General features: G+C 45.2%; 1 protein-coding gene across 2 annotated transcripts in view; it reads left to right on the forward strand.

Annotated features, from left to right (window-relative positions):
• ZMAT4 (zinc finger, matrin-type 4) overlaps positions 1-27,933 on the forward strand; it is a 413,388-nt gene that overhangs the window by 65,681 nt on the left and 319,774 nt on the right. For both annotated transcript variants that reach the window (XM_011968037.1, XM_011968036.1), the window contains exon 2: positions 27,407-27,512. In XM_011968037.1, the coding sequence (XP_011823427.1) occupies positions 27,411-27,512 (102 nt within the window). In that variant the 5' untranslated portion in view covers positions 27,407-27,410. The remainder of the gene's footprint in view (positions 1-27,406; positions 27,513-27,933) is intronic.

Raw genomic sequence — 27,933 nt, forward strand, 5'->3', positions numbered from 1 at the left:
ATATCTGTGTGAAGCTGGATTTTCTTCACACACTTCAACTAAGACAGTATATCACAACAGATTGAATACAGATGCAGATAAGAAAATCCAGCTATCATCTAGTAAGGCAGACATACAAGGGATTTGCAAAAATGTAAAAACCATGTCCCTCCTCTCACAGTTTTTCTAAGAATATAGCTTTTTAAAATGAAACTTTTATTTTAAAATAATTTTATATTTAAAGTAAAGTTGCAGGAAGCTAAACAAAAGTTGATATCATAGAAATATAAAGCAGAACAGAGGGTACTAGAGGCTGGGAGGGCAGGAGGGCTGGTGGATAGGGAGAGATTTGTTAAAGGACACAAAATTACAGCTAGGCCTGTAATCCTAGCATTTTGGAAGGCCAAGGCAAGTGGATTACTTGAGGTCAGGAGTTCAAGACCAGCCTGGCCAACACAATGAAACCACGTCTCTACCAAAAAATACAAAAATTAGTCAGGCACCTGTAGTCCAAGCTACTTGGGGGGCTGAGGCACGAGAATCACTTGAACCCTGGAGGTGGAGGCTGCAGTGAGCCAAGATTGTGCCACTACAGTCCAGCCTGGGTAACAGAGTGAGACCCCATCTCAAAAAATAAAATAAAATAAATAAAAAACTGCAGCTAGATAGGAGGAACAAGTTCTGGTGTTCTATAGGAAGTTCTGTTGATTTAACATCCTACTACTATAGGAAGACTGTAGTTAGCAATAATATATTGCATAGCTTCAAACAGCTAGAAGGGAGGACACTGAATGTTCCCAACACAAAGAAATGGTAAATGTTTGAGATATGTATGTATGGTAATTGCCCTGATCTGGTCACTGTACATCATATGTATCACAGTGTCACTATGTACTCCATACATATGTGCAATTATTATATGTCAATTAAAAAATTAAAAATAAAATGTTGCAAGCATAGTTCAAAGAGTATCTGTAAACCCTTCACTCAGTTTTCCCCAATGTTAACATCTTACCTGACTATGATACACTTGTGAAAACTAGGAAATTGACATTAGTACATAACTATTAACTAGATAGTAGATTTTATTTGAATTAGTTTTTCTATTATGTATCCTTTATGTGTTCCAGGATCCAACCTAGGATACTACATTGCATTTAAAATATAGTTAAGTTTTTTTTTTGAGATGGAGTTTCACTCTTATCACCCAGGCTGGAGTACAATGGCACAATCTCAGCTCACTGCAACCTCCGCCTCCTGGGTTCAAGCGATTCTCCAGCCTTAGCCTCCCTAGTAGCTGGGATTACAGGTGCCCGCCACCACACCCTGCTAATTTTTGTATTTTTAGTAGAGACAGGGTTTTGCTATGTTGACCAGGCTGGTCTCGAACTCCTGACCTCATGTGATCTGCCCACCTCGGCCTCCCAAAGTTCTGGAATTGCAGATGTAAGCCACCACGCCTGGCCAAAATATAGTTAACTTCATAGAACTATATTATATATGTTAACATGTAATGGTTTATTTTTATTTTAAAATTAGTTAATAAAGATTTAAAAATTTTCTCAGTTTTAACTTTGAACACAGTAAATAATGATAGATATGCCACACATAGACAAAAGCCCTTTTGAAATCACAATGATTTTTAAGTGCATAAAGCGTTCTGAGAATAAAAAATTTGAGAACTGCTGACCTAGAATATTCTGTATGAGGAGAATGTTTACCTGTGTAACTGCTGGACTGTAAGGAGAGGTATAAAGTGAGGGTTATGTAGTGTCTCTGGGGAGTTTAATCGTACCCCATGTGATCTGTAAACAAATAAATTTAGTGAGAAAGAAGTCGGGGATTGGAGACAGCACTAGATGAAGAACTTCATCTAGCCAGCCCACAAATGTTTTCTAAGTGTCTACTGTGTGCCTGGCAGTGGGGATACAGCTATCCATAAGACAGAAGGGATCTCTACCCCACAAAGCTTACATTTTGCAGGGTGGAAGTTAGACAAAAACACATAAACAGAGGCTTTCCATGACTGTCTGCAGTGATCCGCCCTGTGAAGCAGAGAAAGGAGAGTAGAGTGATGTTGGCAGGGGAGGCCTGGGCCGTGCAGATGGGGGCTCGCTGCAGGGACAGACATTCCACATCGGTGCTTGCTCCACAGTCGATGAGGGGAAGGCTAGTGTGTAAGGAGGGCTGTGAGTGGCAGGGGAGGCCAGGAGGGTGCAGATTGGGTGGGGATCACAGTCTAGCCGAGGGCTGTGGAGTTTACTTTCATTGCCTGGTTAGCATTTCCAGGCTTGAAGCAAGGGAGGGCCGGGATCTGATCGATCTTGTGAAGAATGGATTGTGAGATGTCTGGATGAAGGCAGGGAGGGCAGGTGTCCTCCAGGTGAGAGACAGTGGCAATTTAAGACCCGGGTGTGCTGCCTGAGAACGGTAACATACTGTCTGATTCAGCGTTGACTGCAGAGGTCGAAGCAACATGTCCTGCTCGTGGATTGGATGGATGGGAAGAAAAGGGAGTGGATGAGGAGGGATCCCAGGTTTCCATTCTGAGCAGCTGGGTGAATGGTTGTGCCATGTACTAGGTGGGGAAGCCTGTGGGGCAGCACACTTGCTGATGGCATTTGGTTGAACTCTTTGGGCTCAAGTTAGGTTTCAGTCACTTTAGATATCGAGGCACATAAACTGCTATGTAATTGAGGAGATATTGGTCACGTACCTACTCTGTGCCAACCACTGATCTAGACATGGAAGGAGATCCTCATGAATGAGACAGACACACACACATAATAAAAGATCGTGTTGATCCCTCTCTCCTGTCTCGGTGCTGTGGACATGGAAAGGAAAGAGTGAGTGGTGCCATCTGGTAAGTTGTCTTCTCTCCCCACCCTTTTTTGGGGCTATGTTGTGGGTGACTGAGGTACAAGAGAACATCTGAGAATCCAGGCAGGTGTGTGTTCTTCAAGGGACAGGTGGCATCCCTGGGGAATCATTTTGCAAGTTTTTGGGACCCAAGAGATTTAAATAGAACATCTTTTATCTCTTTGTCTTGGGAGGCTTCAAGCATTTTATGTTACTCCTTCTTCCTGGATCTGTGGGAGAGAGGTGGGTGGGGAAATGTCATTACTTATAAATATGTTACGAGTAAATAATGAAAAGATTCAGAAAGGCAGAAGGGAAAACTGTTTTTCTGTGGAGTTGGCTGTGTTTGTTTGGCTTAAAGATGATGAAAACAGAGCAATTGTTGAGAGTGGCCTGAGGCCAGTGCAGAACCAGTGAAGAGGCTAACAGGCTTTGTGGCTCCCTCCCACACCTCTTAGCCCCCAACTTTGTTCCTAGATTTGCAGACTGGGTTCCTGGCTGTCTCTAGGCAGCTGTGCAGGCTTGACCTGGGGACTTTCAGTGCCAGCATGGGATGGGATGGCAGGGGATGGCATGGGATCCCATGGGATGGGATGGCACCTCCAGTCTGACAGCAGCTTGTCCTCCTGCGTGGTTCGCCATCTGTCAGGACACAGCACGATGACCTGCAGGGGACCTTGGAGTGCTCCTTGCTGCTGAGTCTGGAGTCGTTTCGAAAGCAGGTCATTTGGGGGTGGCTGGAATGATGTAGGTGCTGACTTTGTTTTTGTGGAACCAGGAACCACAATGTAGGGATTTTTGAATTAAGGAAGGAAATGAATAAAGAATTATACAACCACCCCCAATTCCTGAGTAATAGTACTGGTATTACCAAGAGTAATAGTACTGGTATTACCAAGAGTAATAGTACTGGTAGTAATAAAGATAATATTAGCGACCATTTATTTAATTCCTACTATGCACCAAGAACCACTGAGTACTTTATATATATTTTTTTCTCCTTGTTAACAATGTTATGATGTGGTTATTATTATCCCTGTTTTACAGATGAGTCAACTGAGGCTTGAAGATTAAATGATTTCCCCAAAGTTATATGACTAGCGAATGGTGAGGTCGGCATTCACAGCTTGCTGCCTGTGTCCCCAAAGCCTGTGCTTTTTCCTCCTCAATGTATGGCTGCCTGACTCATGCCCAGGCCACCTCCCACTTTTCTCCATGAGATTCAGGTCCTTCCAAATAACAGATGAAAATAACTATGTTTTTTCAGTGATGGTGTTGGTAGAATCCTTAATTCAAACATTGTATTGTGTTCCTGGGAATCATCACACTAAAAATCAGATGTGATGGACAAAGGGTGGAGTCCCAGAGTGGAAAGTCTGACTTCCGCATCGAGGGTAGACGTGTCACCCATAGGCTTGTATTCTTTCTTATGGGCTGGCGTTGCTTTAGGACAATCATTTCCCTTCAAGAGTTATTATTTTCCACCATTGTTAGCCCTCTCCTTTTGTTTCTCTAGGCTGCTGGGTTTCGTTTTCCTTTGCTTGGGTTATTAACATCTTTTTCCCAGGACAGCGGATGACATGAGGAGGTAGACAGAAGGGGAGACAAAATCTAGCATTCCGGCGGATAAACCATTCCTTATTTACAATGTTGCCCACTGCCGGAAGGCAGCCTGGTCCCTGTGGCTCTGAGAAAAGCCTGGAACGTAAAATTAGAGGCCACATCATGTGTGCTTTCAAAATGATTTCAAATAATCTGTGGGTAGGTTAGCACTCCCTGGAGGCAAAGAAGGGCTGACCTCAGGGTTTTCTGTTGGAGTCCTGCAGGCGTCAGTTTGATTAAGCAGGGCTAGCTTGTACCTGGTGGACGGACTTCAGCTGCCACATAGAGGGGATGCCAGGGGAGACTCCTGGGACAGAAGTCACCTCTGCAGGTGACTTCATTTCACTCACAGCCCAACTATAGGGAACGTGAAAGTTAGGAGCAAAGGAGTTCCTTGGGAAAGCAGTCTGTGATCTGCAAGCTCTGCTGGCTGCCTCAAGCCTAAGGGGCATGATAGTGAGGTCTCAGAGCGTACCTGACATGCTGCAGAGGAAGAAGTGGAAATTTCCCAGGAACGCCCATTGCCTTCCCACGTCCTCCCCTTCCTTGTTCTTCCTTAGCGCACCTGGCTTTAACTAGGGAGGCTAAGTTGCTTTGGGAAAGAGCCAAGCTCTCTGCTTCTCCACTCTGAGTTGCAAGGAGGCAAGAACAATGCCAGCAACTTCCTGATATCATGTAGGACATTGTGGTTTGAGGAGCACTTTCCTGGGTAACATGTTGTTTAATTCTCATTAACACCTTGGTGTAATCAACAGCAAATATGACTCTACCCATTTTTTAGAGGGAGAGGCTGAAACTTACAGGGGCTATTTTCTCCGAGGTGAGTGGATTTCCCCCAGGTTTCTTTTTTTTTTTTTTTTTTTTTTTGAAAAAATTCTTCCTTTGTTGCTCAGGCTGGAGTGCAGTGGCACAATCTTGGCTCACTGCAACCTGTGCCTTCCCGGTTCAAGCGATTCTCCTGCCTCAGTCTCCTGAGTAGCTGGGATTACAGGAACACACCACCATGACCGGCTAATTTTTCTATTTATGGTAGAGATGGGGTTTCACCATGTTGGCTAGGCTGGTCTCGAACTCCTAACGTCAAATGATCTGCCTGCCTTGGCCTCCCAAAGTGCTAGGATTACAAGCATGAGCCACTGTTCCTGGCGTTCCCCACTTCTTTTTCATAAGGGATTGGGAAAAGTGTGTGTGTTTAAAAGCCAAGCAGAACAGCCTGAGCTTATGCTTTTAGTGTTCCCTATAAAATGATGACCTACCTAAACTCCTCCTGCCATTAAACATTGGAACCGACGGTAGCAGATCTCTCTGAGAGGTGAGTCTCATACAGGTTTGCAACAGCCGTACAGGTCTGCCCTGCCAAGTCCCCACTCTTTGGCGATGCCCAGCCCTACTCCTGCAGTTCCTGAGTCAGTCCCAACCTGGAAAGATGCAGAATGCTCCTGGAAATGGGGATGCCAAGGGGGAGTGAGGTGGAACGACGCTGCCGTGGCTCGTTAGCAGTTTTCACCATTTATCAAAGGAAATGAAAAACAAACAGTGCAATGAGTTTAATTACTCTGCATCGAGGAGGTGATCAAACACCCAGTGACTTTAATTATGAAATCCAGAGCCAGGCAGCTCCGCGGCAGCTTCAGCCTTGTCCAGGACACCCTCTCCCTCTGCGGACCAGAGCTCTGCTGTCCCAGCCCCTGAGCTCTGCGCCTTTGCTCTGCCTGTATGTCCCAGAAGAATTTATGGAAATGGGAGAATCTGGCTTCCTCGTGGGCTAGGGATTGGGTTGAGTGGGATGACAGGGGCCAAGGTGGAATGAACCATGGATCAGGGAGAGAAAGAGAGATGTAAAAGGTTATATATAAGAAAAGGAACACTGCAAGTGTATTTTTTTTTTGTTGGGGGGGTGCGTTTGGAAGAAGGTGTACAAATAGTTGCTATCTCCCTGTCTCAGCTGGGGCTGGCTGGTCTACAGACTGTTTAGTGAAAGTTTGGCAGATCCAGCTGTCTTCTTTCCTAATGCCTCAGGAAGGCTGTGGTAGAAGTGCTGTCTCTGGAGTTTGAAAGAGGCTGAAGTCTAAACCTTCAAATTCCAGGATTCACAGATTAGGAGAAGTCCTGCTTCCTCCCTGCTGGAGGGCCATCTGTTAGTTGGCTGGTTCTCCTCTTGACATCTCGGTGTCGTTTGGGGCCGATTGTAATTGATGCTTGGCTCTGTCATGGTTAAGTACATTTTTCACCCTCACTTCCCCCTCCACCCTTAGTCTTTTATTTTTTTTAATTTTATTTTTTTTTAACTACCAAGTATATTGAACTTGTGAGGTTGAAACATTTCATAGCAGGCTTTTTAAACTTTTTTTTTTTTTTGCAATTCCTTGGGACGGTGAACACAGGTTTTCACTGTGTCTTCCCAGTCGTCTCTTGGGGTTCTCACTGTGTCAGGACTATCTTGCCTGAACATAAGCACCTGTCTTACCTGTAGTTAGATTACAGGACACTGCTATTTTTTTTCAGAAGGCTGCTATAATCTGCGTATTGATAGACCATTTTACCAACTTCAGCAAAAGCCACATTATTTTTCAGATGCAGAAAAATTGTCAACTGGCACACAGCGTCTGGGAGAGACCAAAACCTGAGGGCAGCTTGTTTTTAATTGCCTGGAGATACTCATTAATAACTTTTAACTTTTTATCCTCTTCTGCGGGCAATCAACGACTGTCAAATCTTGAAGTAAGAGCATTTTCTCTAGAGAAGCAAAGCTTTTGAAAATAGTAATGAAGATGCCTAAAGTTTTTTTCTTTTTGGAGCTGTTTGGCCATATTGATCTGGGAACAGACCCAGGGCATCCACGCACTTCGTTCAGGAGGAGATCCAAGTTGCACAAAAATGGAGGAACTGAGCTCACTGAAAGGTGAAGTTGTAAGAGCTGTAGATGTGATATTTATTGGTAATTGATGTTCTACTCAGAGACTCACTCAGCACCTGTAGTCCTGTTAACTGGGACTGAATCTCCTGGTGGACCAGGGAATTCAGTGTCTTGCTTTTGTCTTTCTGGTGCATGAGTATGTGCAGTTTATGGTCATGAGGTCACCCAATGGACCGTCCTTACTGGAAGAATCTTATTATTTGAGATCACACCAATGCAATCAATAGGTGCCTGAGTTCTTACCCTGATTCTGCCATAGGCCATGTGACATTATAAAGGCCTCAGTTTCTTCATCTGCCAGATATAAGAAAGATACTTTTACTACCCCAAGTGAGTTTAAAATGTGACAGATATGGGATCACTTTGGAATGCTGGAAAGTTTATTGCTAATGCAAGGTGTATTAGCCAGGGATCTCCAGAAAAACAGAACACACACACACACACACACACACACACACACACAGTGAGAGAGAGCAAGCAGAGAGAGAGAGAGGACAGAGAAAAAGTAAATATGCGTATATTAGATTTACTTTAGGAATCAGCTCACATGGTAATGGAGGCCAAGGGAAGGACTGCAATCTGACATTTGCAAGATGGAGAACCAAGAAAGCTAGTCATATAATTCAACTTGAATCTGAAGGCCTGACAACCAGGAACACCCATATCCCAGGGGCCAGAGAAGATGGATGTCTCAGCTCAAGGAGAGAAAGAGCAAACTCACCCTTCTCTGGCTTTTTGTCCCATTCTAGCCCTCAACAACTGGGTGATGTCCATCCTCATTGGTGGGGGTGATCTTTGCTCAGTCTATGCAATTCAAACACTAATCTCTTCTGGGAACACCATTGTCAACATACCCAGAAATATTGTTTTACCAGCTCTCTGGGCATCCCTTAGTCCAGTCAAGTTGACACATAAAATTACCTGCCACATGAGGTAAATTATTATTTCATTTACCTCCTTTCTTTAGAAAAAACAATATTCTCTTCTCCTGTCACTCTTCAGTGGTTAGGTCGGCTGGTGGAATCCCTGGGCACTTTCCAGAGTGCTCCAGACTGGGCTAAAGAAGAAGCCCAGGGTCTATTAGTTGGACTTTTGCTGAATTGTTCCATTTCCAGTTATATGAGTCTCGGTTTTCTGGGTGCACTGTGTACATAGCCTATAAAATGGAGGGGAAAGACAGAAGGGACTGATCTTAATCTTAAAAATGTGTGCACTTTCTTGCTGGATTTATTTTCCAGTCATGCCCCAATTGCCCAATCTGCCAAAACTCAAGGCTGGCATCAAACCCACTCAACTGATTTTCGTTTCTCTGATAGCTTCTACCGTCTCATGCTACCATGATGTAATGATGACTTGCATGCACACATTCTGCAGAAAGTAGACAAGGAGCAGTCTCAGGTGTGATTCTTGAGTCTCCTTGAGATCCTAGAGCTGGCAACTGTTGAGTCAATATTGCACTTCTGTGGAGTAACGACTGTGAGTGTTGAAGGCTGAAAAAGTGCTAAGAGCCTGGAGATAAAAGTCCAAAATATTAGGGTTTGCTGCTGCTGCTTTCGAAAGACCAGAGAAGAGATTTTAGTCCAGCGGGAAGAGGAAGTGTCTACTCTCCTGGGAAGCCTTCTGTGCCTTGGAAAAGCAGGATCTCATGGGTATCTTCCTCAGTTCCCTTCTAGTTCTGACCCATCTTGCAACATACAAACACCACCTTGGAGTGAACTGGACACAGGACCCCATGAACTCCTGCTGGGTCTCTGATCCAGCCAGCACTTGGTCAGTTGTACATCTGTGGCCTTTGACCTTTGTCATGGGGCCGTGGGGTCGAGCAGTGACTGGAGAGGTTGCCCACATGAAATGTGTTACAATGAAGGATTTGGTTCATATTTATAAACAAAGTCCTAGTAATGAGAGACTTTGACATAGTTTTGCTGCATTTAGAAGGGAGGGGTAGAAGACAAACGCAAATTACTTCCTGGCCTTGCCTTTCTGCCAGGAGCTCGCATTTCAGGGCAACAGTTGCTTTGGAGAAGTCATTTAAAAATGTATTTTAGGCTGGGCGTGGTAGCTTATGCCTATAATCCCAGCACTTTGGGAGGCTGAGGTGGGTGGATCACCTGAGGTCTGGAGTTCGAGACCAGCCTGGTCAACATGGTGAAACCCCATCTCTACTAAAAATACTAAAAATTAGCCAGGCGTGGTGGTGGGCACCTGTAATCCCAGCTACTCAGGAGGCTGAGGTTGCAGTGAGCAGAGATCGCACCATTGCACTCCAGCCCTGGTAACAAGAGTGAAACTCTATCTCAAAAAATAAATGTATTTTATAATATCCTGTAGGACTCTGGTTGACTAAAGATCAGACAAGGACCAGCCAGGTCAGAGCTCCATCATTGTTTCCTTCTTCTTGCAGAAATTTAAAGTGGAATTAAGTGATGAGAAGTGCCTATTGTTCATGGACACTCTGTGTCACTGGCAGGTGAGGATGACTTGTAAATCACTGCTTTCTCTTGACCCCCAAATCAAGTGAAGGAGTGCAGGCAGGCACTGTGCAAGGATGGGTGGACAGCAGCCTGCAATTGGCTTTGCCTTTTCTGACCACGAGATCTAGAATTTTGTCAGAGCCACAAATTATTTCTCCTTTCAGCTATTGAAAAGAAAGAAAGCTAACTGGAAGATAACTGAAATGCTTTAATAAAGATTATAAGACCCTCAAAGCAAATTCTAAACCAATAGTTTGATTTAAAAGTTCTGGAAAGACCCCCGGATTTGGAATCCGGACACGTGGGTTTGAATCCCTGCCTTGTTTCTGCAAGTTCACTGTGGTCTGAATAGTGGATGAGGCCATGGGAGGGTAGAGCTCAGAATAGAGGCGCACTTGGTGGGCACTTGCTTGCTCAGTCCCTTGGGGGACTGCCATTGCTGGCCCTAGGAGTCACACTTGCTTCTTTTTCTTAGGGTCACCTATAGGTTCAGATGCCTCACCTACAGGGGGGCCTTGTTGGGGTGGGGAGAGGGAAGACCTAATACTTTCTACTGAGACCTGTTTCTGATCACAGAGGCATCATTTTCTAAGCAGGAGTGGAGCTCCTCCCTTGACTCTAGACACTGGAATGTCTACACCAGTGGGCACGTGCTGCCAGGCTCTGCCTGGAGACCGCTCTGTGCCAGGAGAGTGCAGAGGTGCATCCTGCAGGCGCTCTCTTTAGGACCACCCTCTGGACTCTTCTTAACAATGTTCAGGGTAGGACTCAAAATAGAAACAGGAAGTTCTATTGAGACACAATAGATTACACTAGTGCATTTTACTTTCATCACTCCACTCCCAGTGCATTTTATCTTGTTATTTTATCAGTTTATTATTGTTGGCTAAAGTGCTTAGAATGGTGCTGGGTACTGAGTACAGAGAAGAGAGACACTTTTTGCCTCGAAGGGGCTCACAGTCTAGAGGGGAAGCAGGCAGCCAAGCACAGCATTGCAGGGGTGTACGACACCTGTGGGGCGCACACCTACGGGGGTGCACAGGGAGCCTGGGAGCCTGGGGAGGAGGCACTGACCCAGCTTGGGTAAGAGGAGTAGAGGGATGTCTCAGAGAGGTGATGCTTAGCACGTGGCTGATGCAGAGGAGAGAACACAGTCTAGCATTGAACAAGACGTGAAGGGGACAGGGAGCAGGCACATTGTTGGTGGAAGCGGCGTGGGCCTCTGAAGTGGCTGGGATTGGTTGGTTGTGCAGCTGCGCCCGAGGCCTTGCCTGGTCCCAGATGCATTTACATCCAGCAGGAGTTAGCAGTTATTCAGGTTTCAAACTGGCTCTTATCAGAAACTGAGGGGTAACTGAGGTCCTGGGGAGAGCGCAACCGCTATTGGGGCCAGCTCCTCATTTGGTGAGCTCACCGCAAAACACTTTAGACTGTAGTACGTTTCACCCCAGAGTCGAGCTGCAGATCGAATGACGTTGCCAAGGACCATTGTTCCTATAGGACTAAATAGCCTGTGATGTTGCTCTTCTTTTTGCCCCTGATGCCAGCATCCAACAGGGTTCTATTATACACAGTTTCCATTATGTGGGGCTCAATAGAAAATTAGCCGAGGAACTCCCCCGGGTGCCAGGTGGCTTGTAATATCTCATTAGGAATAGCTGTGTGGGAAGAAACAATATTTTTAGCAGTGGGTAGGAAGTGTTATTGAAATATGACTTATTTGACATTATGGAACTTAGAATCATCGGTTCAAGTCAGATGGTACTATAGTAACTGTAACCACATGGGGGACTGAGATCAAAAGAATGGGAACTAGAATTCAGCACTAGCTTTTGCATATGATTAAATAGTGTTGAACCTATCTCGGAATACAGCGTCACCAGAAACAATGCCCTGCCTAGTATTGCATACATGCTACTCAGACAATGCATTTCTGGACGCCTGGAGGAGTTCTGAATCTTTGGGAATGGATCTGCTCTCTGACTAAAGGATGTAGCACTTTGCCAATGTCTAATGCGGTGGGGTCCACAGTAGGGCTGTGTGAGCTCTGCTTCATGGGGAGGCGAGTGAGAAGAAACGCCACAGTCAGGGTTTGCCAGGGAACAGACTTCGCAGAGTTTAGTGCTTAGGGTGCCTACCAGATGGCTCTTGGGAGGGATACCCAATGGAAGGCAGGAGCAGAAGCAGGATTGGGAAGAGGGAGAAATTGGGCTTTGGTGCAGGTACAGTAGCCTCAGTCAACTGCATGAGGAGTCGTGGAGCTGAAAAGGCCGGTCAGGGTTGGTTCATGTTGTGTTGCAGTGACTGGGCTTTTTCACCTTTGCAGCTGTCAGTTAGTAGCTGTGGGTGTCCTGGAGGAGTGTGACGTTGAGGGCATGGCCCTCTGAAGCAAGCCGTTCCTGAAGGGACAGGTTGCTGAAGGCTGAGTGCCAACCATATTCTCAGCAAATCAAGGCAAGCATTTCTTCTTTGAAAGGGCACCTCAGCCATGCATCTCCCTTGTCCACCACAAGATTTCCAAGTACTTATTTTAATGTGAGTCCAGGCCACTCCATCAGTAAGCAACTCACAGCCCACTCACTTGAGAGGATCACCACTTAGTTTTGTTTGGTGGGAAATAGAAATTACTTTTTATAATAGGAACTGCTTTTAAAAATTCATACAAATATATGGGGTACATGTGCAATTTTGTTACATGCATAGAATGCATAGTGGTAACATCAGAGTTTTTAGGTTAGCCATCATTCATTAACTAATTTCTCATCATCCACACCCTCACTCTTCCAAGACTTTATTGTCTTTCATTCCACACTATGTCCATGTGTTATACATTTTTTAGCACCTACTTATGAGTGAGAACGCGCCTGGCTTTTGAATTTCTGTGCCTGGCATGTTTCACTTAAGATAATAGCCTCCAATCCATCCATGTTGCTGCAAAAGACGTGACTTCATTCTTTTTATGACTGCATAGTATTCTATGGTAAACCACATTTTCTTTATCAATTCATTCATTGATGGACATTTAGGCTGATTCACTATCGTGACTAGTGCTGTAATTAACATACAAGTGCTGGTATCTTTTTTTAATATGGATTTCTTTTCCTTTGGGTAGATACCTAGTGGTGGGATTGTAGCTAGCGCTCAGTTTGAGGTGGAATCTCTACTTAAATGTACTTTCCAATTTGACCCTAACATCTTCACGTGTCACAGATCTCTGGGCTTTGCCATTCTAGACAAAATGCTTACCTGTAAGTTTCTGGAGGGTGCCACAAGAGGCAAGGCACACCTGAGCACAGCTGCCTGTCGCTGCCCCTTGTTTCCCTCTCGCCAGCCTCTGGGGATCTGACCTGGAAGCTGGTCTTTTTAGGCATCTCTGCACCACTGCTTCTGCTGGTCAGAGCCATAGAGGGCCTGTTTCTCCAAAGCTTAAAAGGGTGCTTTTGGTTTCTCCCTGCCCAAGGTGATTCTTCAAAGGAAGGTAGTAAATATTCTGGGTGAGGCATGAGCTGCAGGGAAAGAATGTTATTTCAGGAGGTAGGGATCTCCATTTTGCCTTTTATGTACAGGGTACATTTGGATAAGTTTCATCAATTTCCAGGGTGTCTTTTCTGTATCTTTGGGAATGTGAAAGGGTTAGGTTAGATGGTCCCTAAGGCCCTTTCTGGTGCTGTGATGTTTTCATTCTTATCTCCATCATTAACGTGACCTCATTCTCTCTATGCCACTCACTTCCAATTGCCTTCATGTCCCACCCCTTCATTTTGACCTCTTCCCCTTCCAAATCCTTCCTTCACTGCCCACCTAAGTGTTCATGTCTTCTGTTTCCTCCCAGCTCTTCCCTGATGCTGGTCTTTTCCCCCATGGAGCAGCCCCACCTTTCCCCCACCTGGCAAGTGTGAGAGGGTGTTAGGAGGTGCAGGACTGGCGGCATTGACTGAGAGTCAGTCTGGCCATGAGCTGGGCAGGATGGTTGAAGACACCGATAGTTCACTGCCAGGCTTAAGGAGAGCTGACGAGGAGAGTGAGGAGTGCATTAGAAGTGTATCATCCCAGCCTGGGCAACATAGTGAGACCCCCATCTTTAAAAAAATCAAAAAGTTAGCTGGGCATGGTGGCACACACCTGTAGCCCAAGCTACTCTGGAGGCTGAGGCAGGAGGATTGCTTGACCCCAGGAGGTTGAGGCTAGAGTGAGCCGTGATATGCTACTGCACTCCAGACTGGGTAAAAGAGCAAGACTCTGTCTCAAGAAATAAAAAAATAAACAAAAGAAGGGCACCACCAGCTCACAGTGATGCTTCCGTGCTGTCCCCAAAGCCGGGAACTTCCCAGCCAGGGAATGAATCTATATCAAAATCTATATCAATACAGTCTCATTTCCTGGAAACTGGTCAACTGCTGCTCACCTCAGCTAAAAGGTGCGAAGAATGGATTTGGGGGAAGAATTTGACAGTGTAACTACATTAAGAGGTGGAGTGATGAAATGTGTGGCTCCTCCCCAGCATCAGGGCTGTTGCCAGATGGCCCAGCTGTCATCTCTGGCAAGGTGACAAGACCCTGCGACTTCAATGTGTGGCACTTGCTCATTACCTGGCATCCCAGTGGTCAGGGCCGTCTGCTCTGTTTGCCCCTCACAAGACGGCGAAGCAGATTCCGTAAGGCACCAACACCAATATGCCAGGGGTGAGGAGCATGGGTCTGTTCCAAACCAGAGAGAAACAGAGCAGACTTCTTGGCAGGTACCACTGGTACCTGAGAGCCTCCTCCTGGTCCGTGCACCTGTAAAGATGCTGCCGGTCTGTGTGCCAGGACACACACCTTGTCCTGTGATGATACTCTGCTTTCCCATGAGTTGCTTGATTTTAGCCCCCAGAAGCCACACTGTTCAAATGAGAAATCGAGTAGTACTGACCTGAATGAGCATTCTCAGTGAGGTCTGCACTGTTTAGTGCCATGACCCAGAGAGCTGAGTTGGAGAGACGAGACCAGGTTCAGTTTCTGGACTCTCAGACCCTTGAACATCTCTGGCTTTTTCCAATGCTCCCCTACAAAGCACATAAGAGGTTTCACTGGGTAAAAAGGCACTTCGTGTTTTTTTTTTCCCCAGCCATGCCAAGTTACTCAGGTTTAAGTAGAGTTAGTTAAGGTCATGCTGGATAAATCCTGGAATAGTAGTGGCTTAGTGCTTTAGAAGTTTAGTTCCCATTGACACAAAAGTCCAGTGGGCACCAGGGGTTGGGGAAATGGAGTTCTGCTCCACAGTCATCCAGGAGCCAAGGTTTTCAGAGACCCTGCCTTCTTTACCATGTGGCTTCCGAAGTTGACCAGGGCAGCAACGTCCAGCCTGCAGAAGGAGAGGAGGTTAGATCAGACAGCAGGTTTTTAAGGGCAAGGCCTGGAAGCGTGTCCATCACTTTTGTGCACATTTCATCAGCCAGAACTCAATTACATAGTGCACTAACTGCAAAGGAGGCTGAGAAATCCAGTCTGATCTTTTGCGGCCAGGAGAAAGGATAAAAAACAAGGTCTCTATTGCAGAGGGTGTGGAAGATTCATTTCTAGAAAATAATCTCTCATCATTGTTGTCTACATGCTATCTATCCAGCCATTATTTGTGTGTGTATGTATCTATGTTTCTGTCAATCAATCCATCATCTATCTAGTTTCTCTCTACCTATGTTTCTATCTATTTTTCTATCTATCATCATCATCTCACTATCACTAACATCAGTTACCATCGTTAATAACAGAATGAGCACCCGTACAACATCTTCTAAAGCAAAGCTGAGATCTGGCAACCGCTTACATCTGTCCATGTGTTTCTCTCTCATCCCTTCTGTCTTCCCCACCTAAGGCAATCGTCATCCTGAATCTTGTCCTCATTTCTTTGCCAAACATTTTTAGAGTTGTATCTTTTCTACATGTATGCCCAAGATGTCGATATTTTCATTTCAGTTGTTTTTGACATTATAAAAAGGATCTTGTAGATGTGACCTTTGGATTCAAATGTTTCACATAAATATTAGATTGCTATGATTCCTCTATATTCTGGTTTGTTGCTATGCTCCATTCATGCTGTGACTGTACCTCAGTTTTTTTCATCCACTCTTCTGTAGGTGTGCTTTTGGGCTGATTACAGGCTTTGCTGTTTGAACAATGCTACTATCATCATCTCTTACATGCCTTGTGTCGTACGTGAGCAAGACTTTTTCTTGCCTGAAATTAGGAGTGCAGTTGCTGTGTTGCTCAACTTGATGAGATGATGCTTAACTTTCAGCTTATCCTCCTGTGAAAATGTATACAGGAACTTGAAAATGTATACAGGAACCTTCTCCAACTCTTGATGTGGCCAAATATGTTAAGTTTCATCAATCTCCCCATTGTTTATTGATGATCCTAATACACATGCAATAACCTTTCGATGGTTAATTTCCCATAGTGGCTGAATTCCCAAAGCAATCATTATTTTCCCAATTTCTTACTGCATCCCAAAGTAGGGGGTATCACAGGATCTCAAACCAGCTCTGAAATCTGAAAGGAAGTTCTAATGCAAAGATTTCACTGATGGGACTGATGGGGTAGGCTGCTGTGTAGACATTTGTAGGGAGTGACTGGATAGTGAGTCCCTTCCTCTGCCTTTGCAACATTTAAATTCCTGTATCTTCCTGTCTTGGCCACTCTAGATACTTTTACATGAACTCTACATTTTCACTGATTTTGGGAAGGTCAGGAGACAAATCAGCACAAAGCAGTTAGAATTCCTCAGAGAAGCCCAGTCAAGTTAATATGCGATAGAGGAGAAGGGAGCTAGAATGTCTGCTGGCTGACTGACAGCACTTGCAGCAACCTCGGAGTATGGATTCAAATAAAAATAATAGTTTTCCCTGCAGCAGCTTGGTCTGTCTGGTCGGTGCCTTTCTCTGCAGTTGAATACAGGTGCGGAACTATGCTTCCCCAGGCCCTGAATGCCATTGCGGCATTTAAACCTGCCCTCAATCTGTCTGGTTTCATAGGGGCAGTCTTGTGAAGATAAATCATGTAAACAAGTTACAGTATGGAGTACTTATTTAGAAACTGTATTTTTGAAGGCATGTATCCACGTTGAAAGGAAGGGTCCTGTAGTCGTTCAGCTTGTTAAGAAAATCCACCTGTCTGGAGCAGGTACTTGCTTCACTCAGGTAGTCAATGCATAGTAAAGTGGGGGAATCCACGTGGGCTTTTCTCCATTGAGTGGGGGAGGGTAGGAACCTATTCTTTAAAATGTAAGTGGCTTTTCTGCCTGTGTGCACAGCCCTTTGGTGTGATGGAATGAGCGACGGGAAACATAAGGAGCATGTTTTATTCCCTCATATTTGCTCCTCCTCTCCTCCCTTCTCTCTGCAGGCTAGTGATCTTTTCTGTTTCTCTCTGCCTCTGCTTTCCCCCATGATATGGGCTCTGTTTTTGGTCTGACTTGAAGTGGCAAACTAGTTGAAAATCCAAGCTCTCCACACATCACTCACTTTCTTCCCTCTGAAAGTGCAGAAAGAGAAAGCAGATGCTTTGGGCCCGCTGTGACTGGAGAAGGTGCTGGAGTTTATCCATTAGTGTCCTACAAAAGCACCAGCGCTTTCCCTGACAACCGTGTTCCATCGTGCTGCCCGGACCCATCAGCTGGGCGCATTCGGGCTTGCTGCGTGTCCCCGTCTGACACCTTGGGCTCTCCTCAAAGCTGCCGTGGCAGCGTGCCTTTGGAAAGCCAGACAGAATAGCTTTTGCCTTGCAGAGTCTCTGCTAGTCCCCACCTGCCTCTGGTACTCAGGTCCCTGGTCTTCTTAGGTGGAGGCAAAGGTACAGTACTGAAGCCTTAGCAAGGACCTACAGGGTAAGGAGATGTTCCAGAAGCATGACACGTGGACCTGCCAAAGCCATTGTCTTCCAGCTGGCGTGAATATTCTATTTATGTGTTGAAGCAGGTGGGAAGTCTGTCTGTGTTTATGGAGGGTGGCGTGTGCTGGAGCCCAGAATGTGAACCTTTCCCATGAGATCAGAATCTTGTTCCCTGCTGCAGACTGAGTGCTTAGAGCAGCACCAGTCATGTAGTAAATGCTCAATAAAAATTCGTTTCATGAATAAAGACAGAATCCAAGTGATGTTGTACATCCAGGACTTAAGCAGAGGCCATTTGGTGAGTTACATAGAAAATCTGTGGGATTTTCATATAATTTACAGTGAAAATCTGAAGCCTGGAGCTGGGCTGGTCAGCACCTGCTCTGCTCATGCCCCCTGGAGTCTACAATTCAGACTTGTCCACGCAGACAAAGGACAAGGGATCAGAGAGGGGAGAGGTGGCAAGGAATCAGCTGCATGGGCCTGCCCTTGGAGGTTGGACCAGAGAACCACCCTGCAGACTGGGGCTGCCTTCGCTGCTCTGCTTCCCAGATGTCATCAGGCCAGCCTGTGCCATGTGAGACTGACAGCTATGGTTCCACGGCCCGGGGCTGGGGTGAGGCACATGTGCCCAGCAGTGGCCGCTGCCTCTGAGTCAGGAATCAAACAGCCTGGTTTTATAAGTGAAGAAAATGGTGCCATTAAAAGGCAATTATTCAAGTGGTGTGAGTCAGCGATGCAGCTCCTGGCAACGCCAGGCAGGAGAAGGCAGTGGTGTGGGCATTTTTCTCTCCCTCTCCCTCTCCCTCTCTCTCTTTTTAAACAAAGCTCAGGCTGGAAAGAGAGCTTGCACCTGCATCTGGGTGATGTATGGTGAGCTACCTAGACTGCCAGATTCCTTTATCTGAGCAACATCAGGAATGGGGAAGACAGCCTCAGACCAGAAGAAAGGTCCTCATCCTGAGGAACAGGGAATTGAAAATGTCCCTCAAACTGGCTGTGTACTTGACCTTCACCCTGCTCGCAGGTGCTGCATGGGGGATTCCCCTGCCTGTCAGCCCAGGTGGTGTGTGAATGAAAGAAAAGTGTGTGCTAGAGCTGGTGGCCCCGGGAGTGAGGGTCAGACATTTTCCCCTGTGCTGCACCCCAGCTGCCTGCTGTTCCCTTTCTCTGGCATGATTTTGTGGAAGACCAAGATGATTTCATTTCATTTTTTTTTTTCCCCGGAGTGCAGTGGTACAATTTCAGCTCACTGCAACCTCTGCCTCCCAGATTCAAGTGATTCTCCTGCCTTAGCCTCTGGAGTAGCTGGGATTATAGGCGCACGCAACCACTCCAGGCTAATTTTTGTATTTTTAGTAGAGATGGGGTGTCTCCATGTAGGTCAGGCTGGTCTTGAACTCCTGACCTCATGATCTGCCCACCTTGGCCTCTCATAGTGCTGGGATTAGAGGCGTGAGCCACCACTCCCAGCCAGATGATTTTATTTCTAGAGTACTTTTCTTGTTTCTGTTTTTTTCCCCCCTAAGTCTGCTTTGTCTGCTGCCACGGCAACCAGCCCTGCATTACCCACCTTCACGTGGAGGGAGGTGTGACAAGAACAGGACAGACCCTGCTTCCAGCCCATTCTCTGAGGCTCCTGCACGGGCAGGCCTGGCAGAGATGTTTGCGAAAACCACTCGCTTGCCTCCCGAATCTTTTTCCTGTTGTTGGTAGACAGCCTATAGAGCAAGGAGTTTTTTCTTTCCTCAGAAGGACAGTGGCAGGGGGAAGGGAGCAAACATCAGGCAACAGCCACCAAAGCACCAAATACGGGTTTAAGGTTCAGGGAATAAAAACTTGAAATGATAATAAAAGGGCAAACCAAGTCTGGAAACAAGTCTGCCCTCGCTCCTGTACTCCCCTCCCTTCTGTATTCCCCTCCCTTCTGAGCAGAGTCTTATCCCCTCTTCTTTGTTTTAATAAATCAAAGTAGAAACAAGTTCAATTGCTTTTTTTGAGATGAATGATTTTTAAATTGGGCTGAGTTTAAACAGCAGTGGAAGTCCTCCTGTCTGTTTCACATTCATAATCAGGTCATAGTTCATCTTAATTAGTAGCATTTTTAGTCTGCTGTGGAGTTTGTCAAAACTGAAGGAGAGAAAAGTTCAGTCTCTCTGCCTTCGGTTCTGGGAGCCAGTGAGCTGGCCAGCACTGCCAAAGGCAGCTGGGCTCAGAGCCAGGCTGTTTGGTGGTGGCGTGGGTGGGCAGGGGGCATCCTCTGGTGGGAGGTCCCAGACTGAGTGGAAAAGGTCCAGCAGGACTGGGCAGAGGGCACCGTGGCTTTTTGAGGTGTCAGGCCGCATTGGAGGGCAGCAATAGGTCATGGATCTACCGAGGGTGAGTAAGGCTGCAGAGGTGCAGAATCGTGGTTGTGCAGGCAGAAGCAGAACTAGAATGTCCAGGCCGTTGTTAACGTGTCTCAGCTCAGTTCAGGCAAATGCAGAAAAGAGAGTCTGAGCACTGAGGTCAGAAACAGCTTCCAAGGCTCTACCTGGACAGTCGAGGCTCCTCAGGCCCCAGCATATTAATTCTGCACCGTGTGTCTATCCTTGGCTTTCCTTTATGAATTTTTATGGTGGTCCCTAGCTGGAGGTGGCAAGGGACAAACCGAAGGGCATGCCCAGTGCTGAGGACAGATGCCCAGGGTAGGGGTAAAGGCTGTGGGCACAGGGCTCAGCCCTGGCTTGGAAAACTGAGCACCACTTAGGAGCTGAGTGACCTCTTGATGAGTTACTTAATTGCTAACCTTGAGTCTTCTCATTTAGGCAAGTCTACACAGCTCTTTGAGGGAATTAAATTGGTTGATTTATATAAAGTCCTCAGCACAGGGCCTGGCTCAGGGGAAGCACTTCAGTGAAATCTTTATTCCTTCTGGGTCATGAGCTCTCACAGGGGGCCAGGTCCTGTTGGGATCATCATTAGAGGAGCCGCAATCCCTGATACTGGAGAGCTTGCACAGTCACACGGAGTGGCAGTTTGGAAATTCAGAAATCCTACCCTAAAGGCAAGAGCTGCTCTTTAGTTGAAGTGCCCGTGAGTCTTAAATTGTATCTTTAAAGGGCCAGTGAAGTATGGTATGGGGGGAAAGTAGGTTATTAGATCTTCTAGAGAAGCTTTATAAGGAAATAGCCCAAATTGTAACAGAAGGATGCCCACCTGGTGGGGAACACCAAGCCAAGGTCTTCTCTCCCCAAGGGATTGGGCTGGAGGAGATGCCACCCTGGGGCCCTGATGGCTGCGGCCGCCTGGGGTCTGCCATAGTGAGTGCTGTGGGTTCTGTTTGCTGGAGTGCCTGGGCCTCTGCCATACTTTGATTGACATACTTCTCCCTTTGCATCCCCTTGGGAAGCAGGTCATGGGAGGTGAGCACCCATGGGAGGATGAGAGGGTGAGACAAAGTTCTCATCAAACTTCTCCATCTATCAGGGTCAGCACCTTGTGACAACAAAAATAGATTTTTAAACGTTTATGCAGTAAGGGGTCTTCACAGGCCCGAGTTTCAGCTGGCAGGAGGAGTGGGCAGCTGCATTTCAGTGGAAACGAGCCATCTTTGTGGATGGCATTGTTGACACAAAAGAGAAAGACTATAATAGCAATAAAAGCTATGATTTCAGTACACCGACTGTGTTATCTTCCCTCTTAGCCTTTCGTGTGGTTCTATTTATTTTTCTTCTTAAATATTTACAGCATTCCTCTGAAAATAAGAATAATGATAATACAAAATTAATAATATTAATGATAATGATGGTAATATCCCCTTTTTGCGTGTCTCTGCTATGCCACAGTCTGTGCTAGATGGTTTATCCACATTATTTCTAATCCTCACAATAACCCTGTGAGAATTTTCCTCCCATTTTACAACTAAGGAAATCAGGGCTCAGTGAGGCTGTGTAAGTTGCTGAACAACCTAGTTGGCAAGCAACCACGCCTGGATTTGAACCAATGTCTTTCCCTCTGAAGAGCCCTGCATGGGTTTTGGGCTTTCTGAGTCAGAAGTTATTTCAGTACCATCAGAAATGGAATGGAATGAAGAATATTAATCTTTTTAAAATAATGCTTTTGTTTCCTCTGCACAGATACCCCAAAAGACACCTGTGCTTATATGTTCATTGCGGCACTATTTACAATAGCAAAGTCATGCAAATAACCTAAATGTCCACCAACGGTTGATTGGATAAAGAAAATCTGGTGCATATATACCATGGAATACCACACAGCCATAAAAAGAATGAAATAGTGTCCTTTGCAGCAATAGGAATGGAGGTAGAGGACATCACTTTAAGTGAACTAACTCAGAAGCAGAAAATCAAATATTGCATGCTCTCACCTATAAGTGAGAGCTGAACAAAGGGTACACGTAGACATAAAGATGGAGAGAAGGACAGTGGGGACTCCAAAAGTGGGGAGGAGTGGAAGAGGTAGTGAGGGTTACACCATTACCTAGCAGGCACAGTGTTTAATATTTGAAGGATAGGTGTGCTCTCCCCATCATTATGTAATATACATATGTAACAAACAGGCACCTGCACCCCCTGAACCTAAAATAAAAATTTAAAAAGAATATGACTCTTTTCCATGAAGCCCCAGATCTCTCTGGAGTTTTAGCCTGCATTCATTCCTTCAATCTGTTCTTGAGAAGCAGAAAGAAGCAGAAAGGAAGGTTTCATATCTGCATCTGAGGATCCTGAAAAAGGCCATTTCTTGCACCTCAAGAAACATTTCTGGACCTGGCTGTTCTCCCCCAGCCTCTTTTTCTTCCATCTAGGTTTTGAGATTCTCTTCCTTGCATTTTTCTGCCTTCCTCCTTATGTTAAATTATTCCAAATTAGCCCCACCAATGCCCCTCCTATATATCTTCTCATGCCTAGTGGTAGTAAGATTTTTCTCTGTGCCAGGGAAAAGAATTAGCTTCGGAGTTGGAACTCATTTCTCTCCACTCTAATCCTATCCATCCTCAAATTTTCAACCCTAGTAGAACTTTCTTGAAGAGATTCTTGATAATGCTTTCTGTCTTCTCAAATCCTATATCACTTTCCATCAGCCAAATTCTGCTGGAATTAGTTGCCTGTGCCTTAGGTGTTGGTGTGTGTATGTCTCTTCTTACTCAGTAGCTCAGAAAGATTTGGAAGACAGGGACTGTGCCTCTGTTATCCCTGAGCCTCACTCATAGTAGATTTCCCCAGACCATTATAGAATCAATAAAAGCACTCCTCCTTGATGCTCCCTTTATTTCTGATACCTAGATGCGCCTCTGAGCTTCACACTGTCACTGCTATACACATGGATCTGTAGAAACTCAGACCCCCAGGACAGCACGTGAGAATGTGACCAGACTCCCTGCTCTAGTACTGCGTCCACCTCAGGTGGAGGCCTCTTACCTCCATTGGGGATAGTGCCATCCTCTGTGAGTACTTCAGAGTGATGAGAGGTCATTCAGATCCTCCAGTGGTTGCCTGGCAATGTGCCTGGCTTTGCAATGTGCCTTTGCAATGTGCTGGGCCTGGGAGTACAGATGGTGCTTTCTGTTTCAGACCCAGGAAATCAAATTCCTCTCTTCCTCTACTCTTCTATCCCTCCTCAGAATCTCCCAGGGGCTCATGGCACAGCACGATACAAATGTTTCCAGGGGGGAGGTCACTAGACACTGGATCTGGTGGGACAGATTGGACTGACCAGTAAGTGATCAGTGACTCTGTCTCTACTCCAGCTGCTGGAGTAGAGCATGGGCTCGTCAGGACCATGGACAAGGCTAAAAAAACTGGAAATCTTGTTTTTTTTTTTTTCTTCCTTTTTCTTACCAGCTGTCTTGGTGAAGACAGTGAAGGCTAGTAAAGCTAAAATCCTCTTCTAAACAAACCGGGGGAGAGGAGCAAGTGACATCCTCCCTTCTTGGAAATTCCAGTCTTTGCATCATAAATCAGACCCTCTGGTTGTCTAAAGTGAGCTACATGGACAGAGCTCTCTCTTTCTGGAGGAAAGCCCTCATGTAAAAACCAGGTTGACACTTGTCCACTAATTGCCTCCCACTGGAATGTAACTTGTTCAGGTATTCCACTCAGGTGTCATCGATTTCAGAGGGGTTCTTATTGCCTTTTTAAAAATTGCATACGGACTTGTTCGAACCAATATTCTTATATAAAACAGTGGAAAAAGCCATGATATTTTCTCTTCCCTTGAATTTTTTTTAGTATACACATTTTATATTCTGCCTTTAAAGCTATTTCTGTTGCACAGCTGCTTTACCGAGACTCAGACTCCTACGGGCCTGCTTGGTCCGACACATACCTTGAATATTCTTTCACAGTGTTTGATTTTTGCAGTTGGTTGTATAATGAGGAAGGAGTGTGCAGTGAATTTGGAGATTCCTATTAACGAGGTCACCCGTGAATCTATTTTCGTGTGCTTCTTTATTAGAAATAGCAGGGAACACGATAATATTTAAACACAACCACTTATAGGAGCTTGGCTTAAAAAATATACCTTAGTAAGTTTTCTTTTCCCATTTGGCATTTCAAAATGTTGTACTACAGTTTCTCATCATCAAAACGTCTCTTCTTCATTTACATTCTGGGACGTGAATAGAGACCATTACAAATGACTACGATATTGTGGGTTGGCACTGGAATTGGCAATCCTCTGCCTCAGGTAGACCATCTCTGGAGTGCCCCCATTCTGTTCTTGGTCTTGCTTTTGAAGATGGACTATAATGAAATAGACTCAGGACAAGATAGTAAGGCTGGGTAGGAAGTAGAAGAGTGTTATCTTCACTTTTCCTAATGTTCCCTTAAAGAATAATTTATCTGAATTTAGATTTGGAAGCCACATAATTTTCTAGCGTGATGATGTATCAAAGTTCATTTAACTCACTTTCTATTGTTGGATATATTAGGTGCTTACAATGTTTTGTTAATATATATAACACGTGAAAATATCTCACATAAATTCCTTTTTATAATTTTTATTTTTGTAGAGACAGAATCTCTCTATGTTGCCCATACTGGTCTCAAACTCTCAGCCTCAAGTCATGCTCCCACCTCAGCCTCCCAATGCACTGGGACTACAGGTGTGAGCCACGGTGCCCCGCCCTCACATAAACACTCTAGGGAGGATATCTCATGAAAAAATGGAGACTGGTGTGGTCCCATGTTGTACCTAATGATAGAATCACTGAACAAAAACTACTGTGGGACAGATTTTAATTGAACCTAAGAAAAACTTAACAACTAGAGCTTCTGGCCTCTCTGGAACAGGTTGCCTTGTGGGGGAGGAGGTGAAGCTGCAGGCACAGCAGGTGCTAGACTCCAGGCCAACTGGGCCACCTGCCAGGTGTGGTCCTTCTTGAAATAACAGGCCTACATCAACTGTGAGACACAGTGGTACCTGGCATAACTATTGCTTGCTGGGGGCATTGAAAAACCACAGGCATTATTGTCTCTTAGGAGCAGAAACTGTGAATCCTTTTGAATTGCTGAATACAAATGCCCTGAATGAGCCACTAGAGCCAGGGCCAAGGACAGAACATGAGATTGGAGTTGTTGAGGCAGATATTCTTTTATTTCAGGCAGATACTTTATGAATGTGGCCTGGTTATTTAGATCATTTCAAAAATCACCTAAAGTGAACCACAGTCCTTCATTTTGTTGCATTGCTCAGGACTTGGCCAACATCTTGCCAACATCAGCATGTTATTAAAAATATACTACTGATCCCTTTCAAATGCAGAGAGTTTTATGGTTGATATAGCACTTTCTCATATATTTCTCCCTGTGATCTTCACTATCACTTTCTAAGAAGGCATGGCAAATATTATTATCTCAATTTTTATATGGGGAAACTGAGGCATGGAACATTGAGTGACTCACCCAATGCCACGTGGTAGCATCAGACCTGGGATGGATCTAGCCTGTGGAAATTGGAATCATGCAAGCGAGGCAGTATTTTTGGCTATGCAAATGACTAGCAATGTAACTTTGGGCAGTCTTATAGGTAAGATGATGGTGGTGGAATAAGATAAAGTCCAAAGTGTCTACCATATTGCTGTTGTCTGAGATTCTCCTGCCTCTCCATATAGCATGCTATCTACTGTGGTCTTTACTTCTTGCTTGGCAGGTGGGAGGTGAAACAAGTGGAGTTTGTGGGTTGGGTGAAGCAATAGGATGCGCTGGGGTGTGTTTCCAGGGCGGTAACATGAGATCCTTCAGCTGCCATAAGATCCGTTCCCAATAGATCGCTTTCAGAAGCTTGAGATCCTTGGCTGCATTTTGATTCCGGGTTTGGAATTTGAGAATATGTTTATTTACTTTGTTGGTTCAGTTGGGGCGTGCGGTGGTGGAGGTGGCCTTTATGAATTCAACAACCCTAAATGGAGAAGAGTCAGCTTGAATAGTGAGGTCTCCCCGTGTTACAAAGTATGGGGTTGCAAGGAAAGTTATAGTTTAGTCTGATTCTATTTTTTAATTTTCTAAGTGTAACTATTTAACTCTAAGCTAGATTTTATAGTGCTTAAAGGCTCTAGACAAAGCTAACTTCTTCCTTGACTACAAAAGTAAAATGTGATTGTTGAAGAAAAATTTAAAAATGAAGACAATTGCAAAAGCAATTTTCTGTCATTTCCCAAAGATAAGTGCTCTTAAAATTATGTTATAATTTCCTGGAATGTTTTTAATGCAATATACATATTTTAAAACAAATTTAGTGTAATACTATACATACTTATAGATCTCTTTTGTTAATAGTAAACCTTTTCCTAATATTCCCTTAAAGAATAATTTATCTGAATTTAGATTTGGAAGCCACATAATTTTCTAGCGTGATGATGTATCAAAGTTCATTTAACCCACTTTCTATTGTTGGATGTATTAGGTGCTTACAACATTTTGTTAATATATATAACACGTAAAAATATCTCACATAAATTCTTATTTAGAATTTTTATTTTTGTAGAGACAGAATCTATGTTGCCCATGCTGGCCTCAAACTCTTGGTCTCAAGCCATGCTCCCACCTCGGCCTCCCAAAGCACTGTGACTACAGGCGTGAGCTATGGTGCCCCGCTCTCACATAAACTCTTGACAAGGCATTAGATGTAAGTCTGGTATGTTCCAACAGAAAAACTATAGCGGGATTTCTATTTTTTAGGGTATAGCCACTCTGTTGGGCATTTGTGAGAAAATTATAACCTAGGCAAGTATTATAGTTAATCGATATGGTAACGTCAAGAGTGTAGGGAGACCCATCCCTCTGTCACTACTGTCAGACCTGTTACTGTGATCCTGGCTTTTCACACGGTTAATATCCTGCATAAACATCAAAGCAGGCCAGGCGCGGTGGCTCACGCCTGTAATCCCAGCACTTTGGGAGGCCGAGGCGGGTGGATCACAAGGTCAGGAGATCGAGACTATCCTGGCTAACACAGTGAAACCCCGTTTCTACTAAAAATACAAAAAATTAGCTGGGCATGCCGGCGGACGCCTGTAGTCCCAGCTACTCCGGAGGCTGAGGCAGGAGAATGGCGTGAACCCGGGAGGCGGAGCTTGCAGTGAGCCGAGATCAGGCCACTGCACTCCAGCCTGGGAGACAGCGAGATTCCGTCTCAAAAAAAAAAAAGAAAGAAAAAAAACATCAAAGCAGTGGACTCATTTTTCTTTTCTGTTGATTCTCCTGTAGCCTGATGAAGTCCTCCGATATCGATCAGGATTTATTTACAGACAGTTACTGCAAGGTGTGCAGTGCACAACTGATCTCCGAATCGCAGCGTGTGGCCCACTACGAGGTAAGGACAGCGTTTCCCACTCTGTTTGCAAATGCAGAAGAGAGCAGCCCCGGTCATTGTTGTAGGACTCCAGGATCCTCCCTCTGGACTTGGGGATGATTTGAAGAACCACAGGACTTGAACCTGTACAGTCTGAGGTCAAGGCCAGGACAAGTGTATATGTGTGGGGTTGGGAGTGAGGGTTGGGGATGTCATTGTCAGACGCTGGTTGCTTCCCAGATCCTTTTTTAAAATTTGTATCTCAGCCCCTGGAGACTCTGCTTGGGCTTTCTCTACTTGTTAAATCTGTTTCTGTGCATCCACAAAGTTCCTTTCAGGGATCCGGGGTGGAATGCATTGTGCCAGTTTCTGTCTCCGCCTATGACCCCAAAGATAAGCTCAGAAGACATTTGTTAACCACTGTAGGAAAGACAGCAACAAG

The sequence above is a fragment of the Mandrillus leucophaeus genome, unplaced genomic scaffold, assembly GCF_000951045.1.
Source record: "Mandrillus leucophaeus isolate KB7577 unplaced genomic scaffold, Mleu.le_1.0 Scaffold824, whole genome shotgun sequence".
NCBI classification, from domain to species: Eukaryota; Metazoa; Chordata; class Mammalia; order Primates; family Cercopithecidae; genus Mandrillus; species Mandrillus leucophaeus.